This window comes from Ziziphus jujuba, chromosome 2 (assembly GCF_031755915.1).
Source record: "Ziziphus jujuba cultivar Dongzao chromosome 2, ASM3175591v1".
In the NCBI taxonomy this organism is placed as follows: domain Eukaryota; kingdom Viridiplantae; phylum Streptophyta; class Magnoliopsida; order Rosales; family Rhamnaceae; genus Ziziphus; species Ziziphus jujuba.
The window spans coordinates 31,003,079-31,024,286 of NC_083380.1; the positions used below are offsets into that span (position 1 = coordinate 31,003,079).

The 21,208-nt window shown below is 33.8% G+C and overlaps 1 protein-coding gene across 1 annotated transcript; it reads right to left on the reverse strand.

Moving 5' to 3' along the window:
* Positions 1–16,130: 16,130 nt before the first annotated feature.
* Positions 16,131–20,024, reverse strand: LOC107435156 (ankyrin repeat-containing protein BDA1). The gene is made up of 2 exons (XM_048474833.2): positions 19,359–20,024; positions 16,131–16,721 (listed from the first exon to the last, which is right to left on the reverse strand). The coding sequence occupies exons 1-2, from the start codon at positions 20,022–20,024 to the stop codon at positions 16,131–16,133; spliced, it is 1,257 nt and encodes a 418-aa protein (XP_048330790.2).
* Positions 20,025–21,208: the final 1,184 nt, after the last annotated feature.

The window sequence follows — 21,208 nt, forward strand, 5'->3', positions numbered from 1 at the left end:
GATGACCATACAATTTGCGTGCCAATAACAGATACAATACAAAACACCGGCATAGTGTGGTACACCAATACCAATGGTGTTAGGCTGTACATAGCGTCTCAAATACCACTCTGATAAGAGGTTAAAGAGAGAGAAACTTGCATCCGACCACTTTGACATCCCAACAGTGCTGATGCTGATAGCCACCATCCCTGTCATGGAAAGGGACGGCTATAACTCATATATCAAACTTGCCTACCCTTGGGTTCATAGCATCTCATGGGAGCATACAACTTGCGCGCTTATCAACAAATCACAATTACAATACAGAACACCAGTACATGTATGGTGCATCTTAAAAACTATAAAACTTCTATAATATTATAATTATCGGAATTAGATAAAATACATTCGAATTTATATACTGTTACTAAATCTGTTAAATTTCATTTTTTCTTATCATCAAAATAAATAAATCCATTTCATAAGATTAATCTCTTCCACAATAATTCAATTTCACGATTATCCAATTACACAATATATTTTATACACTAAAACTTATTAATCCTTTTAAATCATTAGAATTTAGTTAGGCAAAAAATATAATCGATTACATAAATTCACATGTAAATTAATTTTACATAATTAAATTCTAGTATACAAAATAAATATAAAAATAAATCCAATAGTCAATAAATGAAATCACTTTCTCCAAACAATATAACAAATATTAATTTCTCAATTTTACAATATACTTAATACTTTTCAAAGTTCTAAATAACACAAAGTATAGTTTCACATATACTAATACGTGTACCACCTTTCAACAATTATGCGTATACATACATATATGCACATATAGATATATTTACACAAATATTTAAAATTACATGGATACATTTGAACCCCATAATTTAATACAAATACTTTTCTTAATTCATAAAATTTATTTATACAGAACATCATATTTAAATATTTCAATTTCTACCACCATAGGACCAAATCCATGAATAAATAAACAATTAAACATATAAATACATTTTTTATCACAATAATTCAATATAATTGATTCCTCAAATCTTCAAATCAATTTATATCAAAATATCATTACGACTCCATACAATTTCACATATAAAAATATATAAAGACACATTTTATTATATGTCATAATCTTAGCAGTAAATTTAATAACAATTTAAAATTAAAGTTTTTAAATTTTTTGAAAATACCAATTCAAGGCCAGACGTATTCAATTCAACATGAATTTAACATCTTTCATTTAAATAACAATTATTTAAAATTAAACATGTATATTTTTAGATTCTCACATTTAAAATAATATTTTATTCAAAAATAGCATTTTACTAAATACTCCATCAAAATTCACAAACAAGGTGCCTATAGAAAGCTAAGAAGACAAAGAACACATTTTTAACTTTCATTGGCCACAATCACACCAGTGGTGGTTGGAAATTAATCGAGAAATTCTTTGTGTATCTCACAATCCGTTTAGAAATTGGACAAATGGAGGTTATTTTTAAGATCATGGGATTGAAAATATAAGGAAAGGACCAGTCAACAGTCGGTAGCTGTCGAAAAATTGGCCAACCGAAATAACTCCGCCGCTAACATTAGGTGCGGATTTCGGTTCGTACACCAGGCAACCGGCTAGCAATTCAATGGCCTGGCTCGGCCAGCCATGGGCCACCACACCATCTGGTGTGTGTGGCCATCTAGCGATCGGAGAGGGTTCAATCGAAGGAACCAGATGGGAGAGGGAAAGAAAGAGAAGTAAATTTCAAAAGGGGGGAAGGGAGTAGAGAGAAGGCTCGTGTATGGGTGGGAAAAGAAAAAGAAAAAGAGAGAGAGAAAATAATAAAATAATAAAAAAATAAATATATATTTTTATTAATTCTTTTATTATTAAATTATGGTGACATGTGGCATGACAAGACCCACTCCGAAAACCCTCCCAAGATCGCCTAGGTAGTCCCGCATGGTGAAGTCCCATTGGACAATCCCTAGAGGATATCCAATGGAACCTCACTTAAAATGTGGACCATGAACACATGTAATATTAAAAATACCTCAAATATATAAATGTAAGTAAATCCACAATAGCATAGAAGTCTACAGCCGACCTAAAGTACCACATCCCATAGCTACGCATATAAAAAAATATGGTCCTTATTAAGTCCCTTATTTAAATAAGAGCATTCTAAAAGTGTTAACAAAGTTTAGATATACAATAAGTAGTAAATGAGTTAAGGAAGATAAAGATAATAAATAAAAGGATAGATACTGCTGTTGTAGTGGAAGGAACAAAGTGGCAGGCTGTGCGTAAGGTAGACTGCTACTAACTGTGTCAGGACCCGTCCAAAATTCCTCACCGGAACCCTAGACAAGCGCTGATCCCAGGGAAACACAACTGCAATAAAGGAAGAACAGGGTACTTCACGAACTAAGACAGCGATGAAGATCAAGTCCGCTCCGGATGAATACCGACAAACCTGGTACCTAGAGGAACGGAATTTAAAAATATGAGATGCTAATCATCTCAGTGAGTGACCCTATTTACTATACAATTATAATACCACGGTAATAAAGTAGAAAAATAATAATTAATTGGAAATAATAATTTCTCTCAAAACCCTTACAATTCTCTCGGTTGGAAAACCCTTTATTCGTAATCCCCGAAGACCAAGGAATCAATTATTCAACTAAATATCAAATAAAATGTAATAAATCAAGCATTCCAAATTTATAATTAAAACGAAATTAATTTATTGAATAATTAAGGGAAAATTAAATCAATTTAAAATCCCCATTCAATTAAATAATAAAAACAGCATTAATCATATTCTTAATTCCAATGCAATTTCAAAATATTTATTTTGAAATCCCAGTTCTTAAAATCACTTGATGCACCCACTATATACCAGTGGCGCCAACAGTACCCAGCGTCCCAAGGTACTGCCAGACATGAGGTTATAGAGAGAAACCAGCATACGGTCGCGTGGCGTCCCATCGAGCCGTTGCAAACAGGTGTCCCGACCATGGAGGGGCGGCCTACCCTCATCCATGGCAACCACAGGACAACCCCATAAAATCACCTGTGCGCTACTCACACCCACCCGAGCGCTAATCACATCCGTGTGCACACTACCCATATCACATATAAATAGAACACCAGTACATGTATGGTGCATCTAAAAATCATAAAATCCACATATTTATTTTATATCTCAAAATCTCAAATTTTCCATAACATACCGGGTTTATTCCATTCAATTAAACCCGTAAATTTCCCACAATTCCTTTATAATCATCGTCATAAATTCATCGCATAAATTTCATAATTTTCAAATCCACCAGCTCTCAAATCCACCAATTTAAATATTCAATTTTCCTAATAGCATAAATATTTTTGAAATATAATAAATTAAATCACATAATATTCCAGGGGCATACTTATAAAAATTGAAGTCACCAACATACACAAATATTTTCCTTGAAATATTTGAAAATCAAATCGTGCCTAAAATAATGTTAAAACCACAAGAATTTCATATATAATTGAATTCCACAATTCTCAATACCATAAAATAATTTTCACATTGCATAAATTTATATAATGCATATTTTCTTTAATCAAAATAAATCCACCAATAATTTCCACAATAATCAATTAAATATTTGATACATAGAATATAATTTTCAAATATTCAAATCACACATAATATTCACAATTTTTAATTCCCGAAATTAATTTGAAGGTGGGTCACTAACCTTAAGCACGCAATTAAACCACGATCCACCATGGGATCAATTCCACGACTCACCCGTGCTCCTAGAACACAATTCACACACAGTCAAATAAAATAATATTTTATTCGAGTAAATAATATCCGGTACCCGGGGGGTTAAACACAAACGTTAACCAAAATTGTCGAATAATATACCGAATCGAAGCTTGTGGAACGAGGATCGCATTACCGGTCTCCATTGACCCCAATTCCGCCGGTGGTGGCGGGAATTTGGCCGGAAAGCTTTGGCCGGTTTTGATCTCCTCGTATCTTGCAAACTGCTTCGAATTTTGGAAATTGGAGGCCATATTTGAACTCAGAGGACCCAAAATACGGGGAGAGGGGTGGCAATTTGGACTGGGCTGGCCGGAAAACACAAGAAAAGAGGAGAGAGAAATTTTTCCGGTCAGCGGCTTCTCCGGCCCGATCGGGGCGCGTCCGGCGGCCGGTGACAGTGAAATTTTGCGGCCGAGCTCGCCTCCTCCCTCCGCTCATCACTAGCGGGCGCGTGTAGGCAATGGGTGGCCGGAGAAAGAAAAACACGGTGAGGCCGAGAGGGAGAAAGGAAAGGAAAGGAAGAAGGAGAAGGAAGAAGAAGAAGAAAGAAGAAGAAGAAGAACGGGCCTGTGGCCCTTTTTTCCCACGTGGGGGAAAAGAAAAAAAAGAAAAAAGAAAAGAAAAAGAAAGAGAAAGAAAATAAAATTAAATGATTAAATAATATTAAAAATAATATTATTATATAAAATAACAATAAAATAATAATTTGATATTAAACATGGTTGACATGTGGCATCTCACCATGGTGACACATGATCACATTTATTAAGTCACACGTGGCACATCGTTACAGGTTTAAAAATAATATTAAAATAATATAGTATTTGAAAAACTCTACAGGTCCATAACTTTCAAACCACATGTCCAAATCGGACGTGCCGCTAGTTTACGGACTCGTATCGACGAGCACTTCACAACCATGCATGAGTCAAAGCTCAACCTTGCATGAATAAAAAGTCAACTCGGGCACCCCTTGGACAGTTTGGACCTCAACTTGTTTTGCTCATAACTTTCAAACCGTAGCTCCGTTTTCAACGTGCTACTAGTCTACGAACTCGTTCCAATGTGTACTTCGTAACGGTACCTCAGTCAACCTAGAATTCCATCCGAGGCAAAAAGTCAACTCTAACCCCTTGGTCAATGGTCAAAGTCAACGGTCAATGGTCAATGGTCAACCTCGGTGAAAGTTGGAAAACTTCCGTTGTACTTTGAGACTGGGTGTTACAAACTACCTGGACGTAGGGGAACAAATTTAAAACAATAAAATGTGAGATAAAAAAATTTCAGTTAGTGGCATAGTATAATAGAAAAATAATAATTTATTTCCGTAATATCTTTCTCTCAAGACCTCTCATTCCACTTGTTTGAAAAGTTCTCCGTTTAAAAATCATTTCACAAAACCCAAACTTGTACCTCGATTCAATATCATGAAATGAATGCTCAAAAGGTATAAAGTGAATAATCAATATAATATTATAAAATATTATAAACACAGTTCCACAAAATTGTAACGGTCCAGTCCACCCGCATCAAGATATTGTCCTTTTTGGCCCAGGTTTCACTCCCTCTCTCCCCCCTGGCCTCAAGGTTTTATCAAAATGCGTCTTGAAGGGAGAGGTATCCACAGCCTTATAAAGACCGCTTTGTGCCCCTCTCCAACCGATGTGGGATGTTACAATCCTCCCCCTTTGGGGCCCAGCGTCCTCGTTGGCACACCAATTCGGGTACTGGCTCTGATACCACTGTAACGGCCCAGTCTACCCACATCAAGATATTGTCCTCTTTGGTCCAGGGTTCACTCCCTCTCTCCCTCCTGACCTCAAGGTTTTATCAAAACGCGTCTTGAAGGGAGAGGTATTCACAGCCTTATAAAGACCGCTTTGTGCCCCTTTCCAACCGATGTGGGATGTTACAAAATATTTATGAAAGTGTAGTAAATCTACCTTATTTGAAAATCAACAATATACTCAAAACATATACAATGTACCATTCGGTGTACCAAACTGTAAACCATAGGATATACTCACCTTACGAGCCTCAACGTACGAAAAGCATCATGGAATTAATAAACAGTCGGGACATATCCAATCTCACAATCTGTGGCAATAAATATCTTATGGACTGCGTCCAACCTCATGGTACCATGACAATAATAATCAGTGGGATAAACCCAACCTCACGGCCCGTGACAATAATATCCTATGGGCTGAACCCAACTTCATGATACCATGGTAATAATAACCTGTGGGATCATCCCAACTTCACGGTCCGTGGCAATAATATCATGTGGACTGAGCCCAACCTCACGGTACCGTGGCAAAACCCAGCGTGCTATAACAAAATATAATATAATAATGATTCAAGATATTGGTATTACATGGTACATCAATTTAAAAATAACCAATACAGTATTCTTAAAACATTCTTCTATAATATAATAAAATATTTCTCAAGCTCCAATAACTAAACCAAAGACAATTTTACCCAAATGTCTTGAATTGATTTATACTACTATAAAATTATATAAATTGAACATCGAAAGGTCCAATTATAACGTGAGCCCTTTAGACTTGGTACTCAAAATTGGAGATTTTTACCTGAAGCCTAATCTTTTGAAATTAAATCGCCTAATGGGTCCTAATAATATCTAATTTAATTAATCCAACTCCAATTTCAACCAATTTGAACAATTTGTCCAAACACAGTATGAAATTATCCGATAATTAACTAATTGACCCAAAAATGGAAAAATTATCGAACGACCTCCAAAATTCACAAACTTTATATTGACGGAAATCCCAAGAGACAAGGGACTCACCAGTGTGCTCACCTTGGTCCAAAAGTTTCTTCGGTGGCCAGAAAACTCGATTGAAGCTTCTGCCAAAGTCCAAGTTGATGTATCTCTTAAACGGTGAGGAATCTTAGCAAATGGACCTTGGAAATGAGAGAGTGCCCAAAAATGATAGGAAAGGTTTATGGGTTGGCTTAAAATCGTTGAAAAATATGAAAATCCAATGACCCACCTCGTCGGTCACTGCCACCTTCTCCGGCCAGATCTGGGTGCGTCCGGCTATCGTTCACCTTGAAATTTTCCAGCCAAGCTCGACTCGACGTGGTCTTCCTACCTGGATGGTGCATGAAACATCTTGGTGGCTGAAATGGGCAAAAACGATAGTGACCTGGTTCGCAATTAAGTGGGTCAAAACGATCCAGTTTGGACCCATGGGTTTGGGGGAGAATTTCTCGAGTTTTGGGGTATGGGTATTTTGGAAATTAGTATCCTATTTGGCACACTTATCAAGGCTTATATAGAGTCTTGGGTCACTAACAGACAAAAAAAGGGATTGGTTTGGACACTAATATAAAACTTATACTTAAAATTTCTTACAACCATAACTTTTTATTTATAGTTCAGAATTTGGCGTGCTGCTAGTCTATGAACTCATATCGATGAAATCTACACAATGGTATCTCAGTCAAACCAAAAAATATTGATCATCAAAAAAGTCAACTTGGACCCACATATTGTTCACTTGGTTAAACTTAGTCAAACTTATTAAAACATGTGTATTTTTTGTACGGGTTTTTACATGGCACCTTTCTATTGCAACATATGGCCCTCTTCCATCATGACACATGGCACTTTTAAGTAGTGAAACATGGCACAAATTAGACTCCCTTGAATATTTTATTACCCGATAAAATCAGGCTCGGAAAATATGGACACAACTTTACAGAACTGCAACTATTCAATCATAAGTTCGATTTAACCATGCCATCAGTCTACAGACTCATATCGACAAGCACTTTTGTATAACACATGGGTCAATACTAAAATCTATATAAATAAAATGTCAGGACCCATCCAGAATTCCTTCCCCGGAACCCTAGACAAGCCCTGATCCCAGGGAAATACCACCGAACCTTCCAACGGAAAATCCGGCAGCACCTCCCCTAAGGGTAGGACTTACCAAAAATTACCTGCACTGAAAACACACTTCTATATTCATCCCCTTATTCCTCCCACAAAACTACAAATTGATTCCACAATTTAAAGCACTTCACAACAATAACAGCAGCCCAGCCCAGTGCATAATTAAAACATAAGTGTCCAAATAGTATACAGAGCTTCATGAAGTGCTAATCAACAGAAAATACAATAAAGAAGAAAGAAATAATACAGCTGAAATGAACGAGTACAAAAGTACTTCTCGAAACACGATAGCGGCGGAGAATTGGTTCACTCCGGAAGAACGTCTACCACCCCTTGTACCTAAGGGAACGGAACTTAAAAACGTGAGATGCTAATCATCTCAATGAGTGACCCTAACTACCGAACACTTTTCATAATAATAATATAACAAATAAGGAAATTTAAGTAATACCAGCAATTAAGTAGGTAAATAATTAATAGCAGTTGGAAATAATAATTTCCCTCAAAACACTCACCAATCACTCCGTTGGAAATGTTCGCTTTTCAAAACATTTTCACAAAACCCGATATTCGTATTTCTCGAAAACCAAGGAATCAAACAATTTAATAAATAATAAATAAATACCTCAAATATAATTAAAACGTACTAAATTATAATAATTAATTCTTGAACATTTTTGGGGTTTGAAATTTGTCTGAAAATTTACACTTGACGCACCACACCATATACCGGTGATGCCCTCCGATACCCAGCGTCCTGAGCACCGACTGGCGGGGAGATTAAAGAGAGAAACTTGCAAACGGCACTTCGGCGTCCCGACAGTACCGCTGCTGAAATCGTCATCCCGGCCAAAGAGGGGGGCGGCTGTGGCCAATATCAAACTTGCCTGCCCACGGTCCAATGGCAACTCACGAGAGATATAATACTTGCGCGCTAAACCACATATACATACACCAGAACACCAATACTGTATGAATGCGTCTAAAATAATTATTAAATCAACCGTACCGTTCTTTCCAAAATTACCGTGGGAAATATATTAAATTTTCAAACTTACCATCCCACATATTTTCATTTAACAAAACATCGATAACAAATAAAACCATAATTTTTCCAACAAATAAAATACCATGGGCATAATTATAAAAATTAAACCACCACTTTAATCAAATATTTTCATAAAATATTTAAACCAATTATGCCCAAAAATACTATTTAAAACCACATACAATTTATTACTGAAATACCTTGCTCATGCATAATAATTGAAATTAAACCACAATAAAATAATAATTAATTTACACCACATGAGCATAATTCAAATACCAATTAAACACCAATTAAAAATAATTAATTATCCAAAATATTTTTAAAGGTGGGTCACTCACCTTAAGCGCGTATATCAGCTAAGATCCTCCTCAGGATCAACTCCACTACTGGCACGCGCACCTAAAACATCCACAATACACCAACCAAATATATTAATATTTTAATCGGGTAACTCCCAATTGGGTACCCGGGGAGCGAACACAAACGACAATTAAAAGTTACGAGTTATATACCGAATCGAAGCTTGAGTGATGAGGATCACAGATTCGGTCTTACTTTCCGGAGATCGGACTCGAGGTGGCCGGAATCTCGTCGGAAAGCTTTCGGGATTCGACTCCTCAATTCTCCCAAACCGTCACGAGTTGGCGGAAAAGGATGTCGGATTTGGATTCAAGAGGTCGGAATAAGTGGACAAGGACTGGCGGTGCAACTGGGTACTCGCCGGAACAGTGACTTCCGGCGAGTTGCCGCGGTCACCGGCAACCGTCGCCGGCGGCGGTACGTGCGGTGGCCGTTGGCTGAGATTTTTGGCGGTTTTCTAGATCAAGGGGAGAGGAATCCAACGGGACCGGCAGTGAGGCAAACAGAGATCGGACGGCGGAGAAATTGGGGTTTAAAGATTTTCGGCGCCTCGTCGGAAAACGCTCCGATCCCGGCGCGTCGGTGGTCCATGGCCGTGAAATTTGGTGGGTAGGCCGGACTTGAGGAGGTGGTGAGCGGTGGCTGGCGCGTGTGGCCTGAAAATGGCCGGAAACTGGGCAAACGGCGGTGGCCGGCGGTGGAGGGAAAAATCGCCGCCGAGCTTCACCGCCTCGATCCGGGCGCGTCCGGAGACCGTCGATCGTGAGATTTTGGGGTTTGGCCAGAAATGGGACGGCGCTCCCGTCTAGCCGGCGCGTGTAGCAAGAATCGGCCGGAAAATTGGACGATTCCAGCGGCCGGTCGGTTTCTCTCTCTCTCTCTCTCTCCCCTCTCTCTCTTTCTCTTTCTTCCCTGGTGTTTTTGCCAAATAAAAGCCACCGTGGGTGACACTGTTCATCCACGTGGACCAATCAGGTGACGACACGTGGCGTTACTGTGCACTTAAGCCAGATATAATAAAATATTACGGTATCCAGAGAACTTCAAACATCCATAACTTTTTAACCAGATGTCCAATTTAAGCGTGCCGTTAGTCTATGAACTTGTATCGACGAGTATTTTACAACCATACAAGAGTCAAAAGAAAATTACACAACAAAAAAAAGTCAACTCCCGGCACCTTTTGGACTGTTTGCACCTCGATTTATTTTGCCCATAACTTTCAAACCGTAGCTCCGTTTTCGATGTGCTACTAGTCTACGAACTCGGGGCATCATGCACTTCGCCATGGTACCTGGTCAACTAGAAATTTCAACTGGAACAAAAAGTCAACTTTTGACCCATTCGGTCAACGGTCAACGTGCACGAATTTCGATGTGATTTGGGATGGGGTGTTACATAAAAGGTCAACTCTAGACTCATTGATTAGTTCGGATTGCATTTTGTTTCGCTCATAACTTTCAAACCATAGCTTTGTTTTCGACGTGCTACTAGTTTACGAATTTGGATCGACGTATACTCCACAATGGTACCTTAATCAATGTAAAATTCCATCTGCAACAAAATGTCAAAATTTGACCCTAATTAGTCAACGGTGGTCAAAGCCGATCAACGTAGAAATTTCCGCTGTGATTCGGAACGGGGTGTTACATCAACCATGATTTTATTGTGTGCAAGAAAGGCAAAGAAATTGTTTTCTTTTCCATTTCAATTTAGATTATCTAATTGAAAAGTAAACAATTTGTACTTTAAGAAAGAAAGGGAAATATCTCAAAATCATAATTTTGTGGTATGTGTAAAAGGTATATTATGGGACAAATGTCATTTAACATTAAAATATTTAGTTAAAATTAATTAATATCAATTTAAAAACCTCCTTATTGAATATTATAATTGAAATTAAATATCTAAATTAAAAGAGTAATGCTAGAGATAAATTATTAGGAGTTAAGACATCTTTAATGGAATCTTCATTGATTCACTTCATCTAAATGTTTTTTTTCACTATAATAGATAAACAGACAATCTTTTAAAAAAATATTTTTTAATCATGCTCTTGAGGCCTATTGAGGCATGATGATAACAAAAAAATAAAATAAAAAATAAAAAATAAAAGTTGTCTTATGAAAGTTCTGTTAGACTATGTAAATCATAAATTCATCCTCTTTCCTTTTCAATTCTTAACTTTTTCTATCCCGTTTTTCATCTCATTTTTTTTTCAATATGCCAACTTATTTTATTTTAAATTTTAATCGGAATCTATTAAAAAGCAAATCTAAATAGATATTATTTATTGATAAATACTATATCATTTAAATTTTAATACCTTTTAAATTTTTTATCATATAAACTCGAATGGATAGAACATCATATATGCTTTTGTGGTCCCAACAATATGCTCTCATAACCTACCTTACGTAACACAAAGTGAGTTATCTCATCGGTTTATGCTTAGTCAGACAATCATTTACTTCATTCGTTGCTGTTCTTTTTAGACGTCCCTCTTTTCTTCTCTCATGACCCGCTCTATTAGTTTGTAGGACCTCTTGCCCAAGCTTTTTTTTTTTTTTTGACTTTTTTAATTTTTGGTTTCTCTGGAGAGAATGTTCCTGGAAGATGAAAAAACAAAAAAAAGGGAAAAGCTTTCTAAGAAGAGAGCAAAATTGCGTGAATATTGAGTCATTCTAATTTGATTACTCTGTTAGCTAAGACAAATTAGGTACATACGTGGAGTCTAATGCAGTCTGACATCAGCATGGGAGACTGAAGAAGTTCCTTTCAAACGGAGCATCATAAGAAATATTTCCATTTTGTTTCCCCCTGAAGAAAAAGAATGCCCATAAAAGTAAATATAAAATTATTCTTAGAATATATAAAAGGTTTTCAATATGTTTTCTTATCCAACCTATTTAAAATTATCCTTGATGAGTTTTCATGTTGGTTTCCAGTTTTATGAAAAATTAATTAACTAATGGAGTGGGGTTATTTAATTTATGTTCTAAAACATATTTGAACTTCTAAATTGGACTGCGAAAAATCACATGCATTGAAACACATGATCTTTATTTATGAAAATAAATAGAATTTATTGGTCTACATGTTATCCCACTATTTTTTTGAGTAGATTTCAGGTAGTTCTGAATTCATAGTATTTTTGCTTGGGTTCGACAAGAAATATACACGAAAAGTAAAATAAAACAAAATAAACCAAAAAAAATAAATAAATAAACAAAATATAAAGTGAGACGGAAAGCTTATTTTAAAATGACACAATATTGTAGATATTTAAAAAAGATAAAAAATTAAGAAAAGAAAAACTTTGGGCCCAAGGTAAGTCTATGTCCAGAGAACGGTTTAGTTGGCAAAGCCATTAAAAGGTTTATCATTGGAATTTCTCCATTTCCAATTTAATAAATATAGATAGGCTTTGTAAGTGTTCACTTGGTAAAAATATTGTCCTATTTTATTTAATTTTTTGGAAAATGATTTATTTAACTTTAAAAAAAATAGTTTTTGTCTTTGAATTACGTTCAGAGTTTACATATATATATATATATATATATAAATATAATATTTTGAACTTCTAATTTGTAATCAATTACAGTGTGGTTTTATGAGTATTATGCATACATTTTAGTTTAACAAAGAGAAGAGAATTTTTGCAATAAATTTGAAATTCAAGTGAAGTAAATACGATTTCATCAAAAATAAAAATTGAAGTAAATACAAATATTAAAATTAAAAGGTATATATGGAAAGAGAAATAATAAAAGGCATATTTGTGTAGTTTAAAAAGAACATAAAATGAAATTCACAAAGTGATTCTAACGATACTACAGTTGTTGCTACTGAAATTATATTTTAGACACACTTGCATTTAATTGTATTTTGTTTAATCATACACTAAAATAAATATATATTTATATATATTTTCCTTAATTAAAAATAAATAAATAAACCTACATACACATTACGCTTTTATGCCATAATTCATAAATTTGATTTCAAACTAAAGCAAAAGCAGAGCAAGGGCAATGGCAGAAATGGGATGGCAAGGGCGGGTGTGACAGCCCAGACCACCCGCATGCGATATTATCTTTTTTGGATCGGGAGAATTCTCTTACAACCCAACCTTCAAATTTTTAAAAGGTCTCGCAAGGAAAAGGTATCCACACCCATTTATATGGAGTGCTTCGGAGTGCTTTGTTCTCCTTTCCAACCGATGTGAGACTTCACAATCCTTCCCCCTTGGGATCCAGTGTCCTTGCTGGCACAGCGATCCGGGTCCGGCTCTGATACCATCTGTGACACCCCAGACCACCCGCATGCGATATTATCCTCTTTGAAACTGGAGAATCCTCTTACAACCCAATCCTCAAGGTTTTAAAATGCCTCGTAAGAGAAAGGTATCCACACCCACTTATATGGAGTGCTTCGTTCTCCTTTCCAACCAATGTAGGACTTCACAGTGGGCGATAGCATGGCAACAACAACTAGAGCAATAGTAAGTCCAAGACGAGTCTTGTATTTCTTTGCTCCAATTCATGTATTTTTACAGCAAAGCAAAGCAAAGCAAACGTAGATTATCATATGATGCATTATATATATAATCTAGAAAGGAAATTTGATAATGCATGCATGCAGCTACAAGGAAACCAGTAAGAGGATATATATATATATATATATACTGTTGATACAAAATATAAATATTTACATTTTTAAGATTGGAAGAGCTTATTTACAAATTATTCTTGTTCATTTTTTCTTGTTAACCGCTAAACTCTATTGTTAAGATTTATTATTTTTTTATAACATAAAATAAGATATATCAATGTGAATGACTTACAAACTCAATTTTATCTTATATTTTTAATTTTTTATTAATATACACTTTTAAAATATAAAAATATGACGTGACTATCAATTATTAATTTTCTTAGTATAAGTAGAACTATCCTTCTGTTTATGAATTGGGGAGCAAGTGAAAAATTGATAATATGTAAAAAGGTTGAATCTGCAATAATAAAAATATACAAATGTGTTTCATAGAAATACACACACGCGCACACACACAGAGGTGTCTGCGAAAATATGTTAAACTTGAAGGAAGCTTTTGTAATTTACTCGGTTCCTTTCATGTTTCATGTTTTTCGTTTTTCATTTGTTTTTCTGCGAAAAAGTTTATGTTTAGCTGGCCCACCTGTCGTATCGCGGAGGGCAAAGTTTTAGTCAAAAGTTTATGCGAAAATGAAATTTCGGACTTGCCACTTTTTATCGTGCCAACTCCGCGTTCCTTCCTCCACCAATCAGACTATTCGAGCTTTTGTCGCGTAGCAAGCGCAAAGATTCCTGCTCATCTCCACCACTATATAGGGAGCTCCTTCTTCTCATTAAACAGAGCTCCTTCTTCATCTCCAGCTGTAAATTTTTTCTCCTTTATGTTATTATTACATTATTATTATATATTTTACAAGTGTTTCATTTTGTTTTTCTTATTTATATTTTAGAAGTGTTTCGTAGTTGCGATTTCCCAACAAGGACTCATTTTTTAAAGGTCAGTTATTTTCTTACATTGGTATTGTTTTATGTGGCTCTGAAAATGCATTTTTCTGCTGATTTTATGCCTATGTTATACCGTAGGGATTAGTTATTAATAAAATATAATTTTACATATTAGCTTTTATACTTAAACCTGCAAGTTGATAACATTAAAGATATGATTTGATTTGAACTTGGAGATATATATATATATATATATACACATAATAACAGTTAATGATTCGATCCGTTCATATCCAGACCCATACCATAGACTGCCCTATTTATATATACATGTGTACAACAGTTAATGATTCGATCCATCTGCATCCGGACCCATACCATAGACTGCCCTATTTATATATACATGTGTATATATATATGTTTTTCTTTTTTTTCCCATAATAATGGCTTAAACTTTGTTGTAATGGATTCCATTTTGCAAATTGGAATTCATTATCCGTTGTGCCCAACAAAAAATGTCAAGTTGGCTTCATCTTGTATATTAGAATCTATTATTAATTGTTGAAGCCCCAAAAAAAAAGAAAAAAAATCAAAACGAAATGAAAAGAAAGGAGACGAAATAGATATAGAAGCTATTAAAAACATCCTCTTATTGTTGGAGCCTAACTACATGCAAAGGTGTTCGCCAGGTTTTGGAGCCTAACTACATGCAAAGTTGTTCGCCAGGTTTGTTTTTAATTTTCTAGAGGAGGTGGTCCACTTTATGTTGTTATTATAAATTGTTATTGTTATTTAAATTTTGGGACTAATTTTTTGGCTGTGGTTTTCAAAATTTAATTATTATTAAAGTCCAAAAATTGATATCCTAATTCGAAACTAGAGTAGCTTTTCTCTTGTCAAAATACTTATTTTTTTCTTTTTTTTTTTTTTTTAAAAACTTTTGGTTAAGGTATATGAACTTAATTATAATTAGGATTCATCTTTGATATACGTATACACTAATATAATATATAGTTTTTATCTGCTTGTAATTAGTTCCCAAGTTATGATGGTACATATAATAAGATGGCTAAAGTTTTAATTTTAGACATTTATTGAGATATAATCTATAGCGTTTACCATGTCAAATCAAGATGTTTCCAAAGTATATATCATTCCAACATATATTCAAATAAAATGATACATATAATTCTTCTTGACCAGCATAAAACCAAAACCCCTTCTCTTCAGCCCCAAAGAAAAAAAAAAAAAAAAAAACAGCCCTTCTTTTGTTCTTTGCAATTATTTGAATTAGAATCATGTAGACAGGAAAATATAAAAGAATTATGTGCATGAACAATCGCATCATCCACTTCTGTAATCCATTATCAGTTAGCAGAATCTTTTTGATAAAACTTTGATGATCAAACTAGCTTGCAAGTAGGGATGAAAAGTAGGTAATCTACCTAGTAGACCTGCTTGGCCATATGACCTCCAAAGACAGTACATAGCCCAAAAGATAGAGAAAGAGAAGCCCACTCAGCAGGTTTCGAATTTGGCCTTTGGGGAGAAGAACCAATATAATTATGGTTGCAGCAAAAAGTGTGACGGTGTTGCAAAAATATAGAACGGAAAAGGGTTTAATCCCCATGATAGCTCTCCCTGCTCGATGTGCTACTTTATTACTAGTAGTAGCAGTGTTGTCATCGTTGTCCTGCCAAACTCCTCCGGGAGGAGTCGGTGCAGCTTGGTATGCCACTGCTGCAACCATTGGAGCTACGGCTAGTAACAGTTTGCGTGATTCATTCTTAGTGTTGTTTCTTAAACGACCGAAATATATGGCAAATTGTTCTGTCAATGGCACCTTGGACTGCAATTGATTTTTCGACCTGGAACCTTTAGGAAGGGAACAGGCTGTTTTAGCTCCAGCAGCGCGTAGTATATCCTTGACTTCTGAGTATCCATTGTCAATGGAGATATCTAGAGCTGTACGACCCCTCGAATCCTTTGCATTTACTTCAATTTTGGTATTCTCTAATAATATTCTCACCACCTGAAAAAGTTTGAAATTAGAAATACGCAATATTATTATTATTATTTGATTTCACATACCAGTGGATTGACTTTGCTTCCTTCTACACCGGATAATCATTCGTGTTCAAAAGGATTTGTTGTTGTTTCATTGGACGTCCTTGTGGATTTGAGTATTGAAGCCCAAATTCAATTTGAAAAAAAATAAATAAATAAATAAAAACTCTTTATAGCCCAAAAAAGTTCATGATTTGTAGAAAACTACAAAAGGAAAAAAATGGTACAAATATTAAAGAAATTTGAAGAAATATTTTTGTTACAAATAATAAAAAAGTTTGTAGTAAAAAAATATTAACAATAATAATAACAAAGTTCAAATAAAGAAATAAAAGCTCTAAATATTTATTTCAAATAAACAAATAAAAGCTCTAAATATTATAATATATAACAAATGAAGTTGGTTTAGTGATAAATCTTTCACACTTATCCAATTAATTATGCCCCTATTTTATCAAAAAAAAAAAAAAAAAAAGGAGAATCATGCTATGTTAACTCATAGGCATGCATAAATGGATCATATAGATCGGGATGTTGGGCTGTGTGTGTATATATATATATATATATATTGTTATTTGCAATACATTTTCGATGTAAATATAAGTGGCTAGCCAATTGAGTATTTCTCAATTTATGATAAAATATTTCATAATCTTATTTATATTTGTTTGTAAGTTGAGCAAAATCAATAAAATTGAAAAAAAAGCACTCACTAAAATAGTCAATGAAATTAGCATTAACTTATCTTTTTAATAGGAAATGATCAAAAATTCCTTATAACAACTACAAATTACACATATTTATCTTAATTACAATTTTTTACCGTGGTTTTCAAAATTCATCACTAGCCTCCCTTTACTTATCATAATTTATTCAAATGTCAAATCTAATGGTTTGAACATAGTTTATTACAAAAAGCCTATTTTACCACTGATTAAAGTCAACTACGATAAAAATAACTATTTTACACTCTATTTATAAACTGTTAAACTATCAGTAACACCCTCAAATCTGACACAAAGTTTTTTTTCCACTAATATTATATAAAAAAATTAACATTAAAAATATTGATAATTCATTTTTTTAAAAAGACACCTCATTTAATTCACATAATAATATTTATTAATAATAAATTAATAAAACAATAACTTTTAAACGATTTATAATCCATATAGTAAAAAGTAAAGAAAGATATTTTAGAAAAATATTTCCTATTAAAAAAATATGAATAGAAGAAAAGAAAATAATTTTAAAATTGAAAGCCCAGTTAATTATATATAGACATTTCTACACTAAAATTATCTCCCAAAAAATTCTCTCATGTATATATATATATATATATATTTATCTACAAACTCGCATTTGTTTTGTGGAATGAAAATACTGTCTATATTTTTTCATTATTAATTACACATTCTTTTTTCTTGTATTATATTCATATTTTTTCAATTTTTTGATATAAAAGTTATATTAATGTGGAATATCAAATTTACTATTTACTTATCCATATTTAATTAATATTATAATTTCGATATTAATATATTAAAACATCATTCTTGTATTACCTTTTTTTTTTTTTTTTGGATAAATCATTCTTGTATTACTTGGTCAGTTTTTTTTTTTTTTTTTCTTTTTTGTGGGGGAAAATCACTTAACCAGAGTTTTTTTTTTTTTTTCTTTTTTAAGAGAATCATAATTGATTGTGAGAAAAAAAAAAAAAAAAAGCAGAGTTGACCAGGGGGTAGTTATATTTGGGTGGGTCACCGGTCTGTGACACCGTATCAGCGAAGGTTGAATCCATGGTGACTGGGCCACTAGACTTTTGGGAAGTTTGACATGACAAGACAAGATTATTGCTGGAAGGAAACAATTCCGGCGTTGGACACAATTTCTCCGGCGAAGGAAGACATAAGCGGAGGGGTGGATACATATATACAGTTTGTACCGTACACATGGTAGATACCATTTAATTGTAAAAAAGGATTAAATCTCCTAAGGATTAGGGTAGTGGATTTCTGCTTCAGGTTTACATGTTCATTTCATTAAGTACATTCAGAGTAAGACCGAAAAAAAAAAAAAAAAAAAAAGGGGAAAGCGAGAGAGAGGGGAAAAAAAGAAAAAAAATAATAATAATAAAAATTCGGTCATGTTTGACAACAATTTCATTTTTTATTTGTTGTTTTTGTTTTTCCTTCTAAATTATTTGTTGTTTGTTTACTTCAATAGCTTATTAATGTTATTAATTGATTGTAGCTAGCAATTTCTATTAATTATAAATTTTAGGCGAAAAAAACATAAAAGGAAAATAACACACAATTTAAAATTATGTTAATTTTTAGTTGTTGTTTTTCCCCCCTAACATTTATAGTTAATTGATATATCTAACAAATTCTAAATACCATAAACTAACATTAATAGATTATTGAAATAAGCAAACTATATAAATTTAGAAGGGAAAAATAAAAATAAAAAACCAACTTGTTACTAAATAGGTTTAAAAAAAAAAAAAAAAGAGACTATAACTACCTAAACAATTGTTGTTAAATAACGTTGGAATTATAACCAAAAAATGAACACACACGATAAGAAAGAAAAGCCTTACTTGGAGTTGATTCTTAGTGGTTGCATTGTGTAGTGCAGTGTTCCCTTCCCCATCCTTCCTGTTTATTATTTCCCACTCTTGGGCTTCTGAACCTTCCCAGGTTGCTGTTCTCAGTCCACCTACTAAGATATCAACAGCATCAACATTTTCATTCTCCACAGCAATATGAAGTGCGGTCTTCCCCTTAGTAGTCTTAACTTGGATACTGTGTCGGAAAAAATTCTCGGAGGATACAATTTCATCCAAGAGTTCAAGCCTTTGTTTTTGATCTTCTTTGTTCTTGGCCAAGTAAGGCGAAGGATTTTGGCCGGCCTCTACATCACCTTCTCCTTTCTCAAATTTCTTAGCCAAAATATGCAAAGGAGTTTCACCCTCTCTTCCTTGAACACCAAGAAGAGAGGGTTCAGACTCCAATAATGCACGAACCACACCAAGATTGTTCTTATCGTTCTTTAAGGCGAGGTGCATAGGGGTATGCCCATCTTTGTTTATTTTCCCAGCAAATGATGGTTTTAAAATCATCAACTCCTTTACCAAAGGCACATCTCCATCAGAAGCTGCCTTATGCAAAGGGGTATTGGGAAATGGTACCTGGTCGATTCGCTCCAGCGTATACGGATCGCTCTCGATTGATCCATATAGCTCGTCCACACTCCTCGAACCCATATCTGCTTATTACTGATCTGACACCTGGTAATTAAAAAGATTAATTACTGGTTAGCAGCTTGAAATTTTAGGGTTATGAATGAACCACGAAAGAATTTTTCTTCAATTTTATTTATTTCTTTTCTATGCTGCAAGAAATTAAACCTCTACTCCATTGAGCCGTAAGCGATTACTGTAGCTTTGATTGAATGAGCTCCCAACACATGGGCAATCAAAAAAAGAAAAAAAAAAAAAAAAAAAAAAGAGGGGGGGTGGGAATCAAGGAAAAACCTGCATGTCTCCAAAATCAACAACCGAAGGAAGAGCTTCCTAGGGGAAAATTCAGAAAGCAAATATTAGAGCTTCCATTATCAACAACTCCGCTGGTTATATACCATTTGTTTTTTGTTGGTTACATTTTTTTTTTTTTTTTATGTATTTCCTAGAACTTTCGTATGAACGCGTCATCATACTTTTGTTGAACGCGTCATCCAAAAAAATTGAACTTATAGAAGTGAAAGAACACTAAAATAAAGCTTAAGTTTTTCCTGAGGTGCACAGCCACCGCTTCAGAAAAAGGTTTTCGAGGTGCACCATTAGATAATTTGTGTTTAATAAGAATCTATTCACTCTCACACAAGGTAATAGGTTGGAGACATGCCCCTTCCTCTCAAGTTATAAATTATTATAATGATGGAAAAAAAAAAAAGCCAAAATTATATACATTAATAATAAAATAAAGAATAACTGTCCATATCATATAAAAAGTAATTAAGAAACGTTTCAATTCAATCTATCTAAAAAGTTTTATATAAAAATCAACATGATTCTCTAGACAAAAGAAATGAAAATTTCTAATTTTGCTAGCAACTAATTAACCAATTAAACTAAAATTGGATTAACAAAAATTATAAAAAATAAAACTTGAATAATAGATTAATTATTAACTATATTGCTATTAGAAACTATCACATTCAACTTAAAATAATGTTAACAATTTCAATGAAATTAATTAAAAATTAAAACTTTATTTAATTAGGATTTGTTATCTATATTTAATTCAAAACTATAAAAAAAAAGTAATAAATAAAATAAAATTACAAAAAAAAATGTAGAAAACGCAATATTGATATTGGTAAATGCAAGAGATACTATTTTGAGTGAAGTGAACCATTTGATTTAATTTTTAAAAGATATATATATAT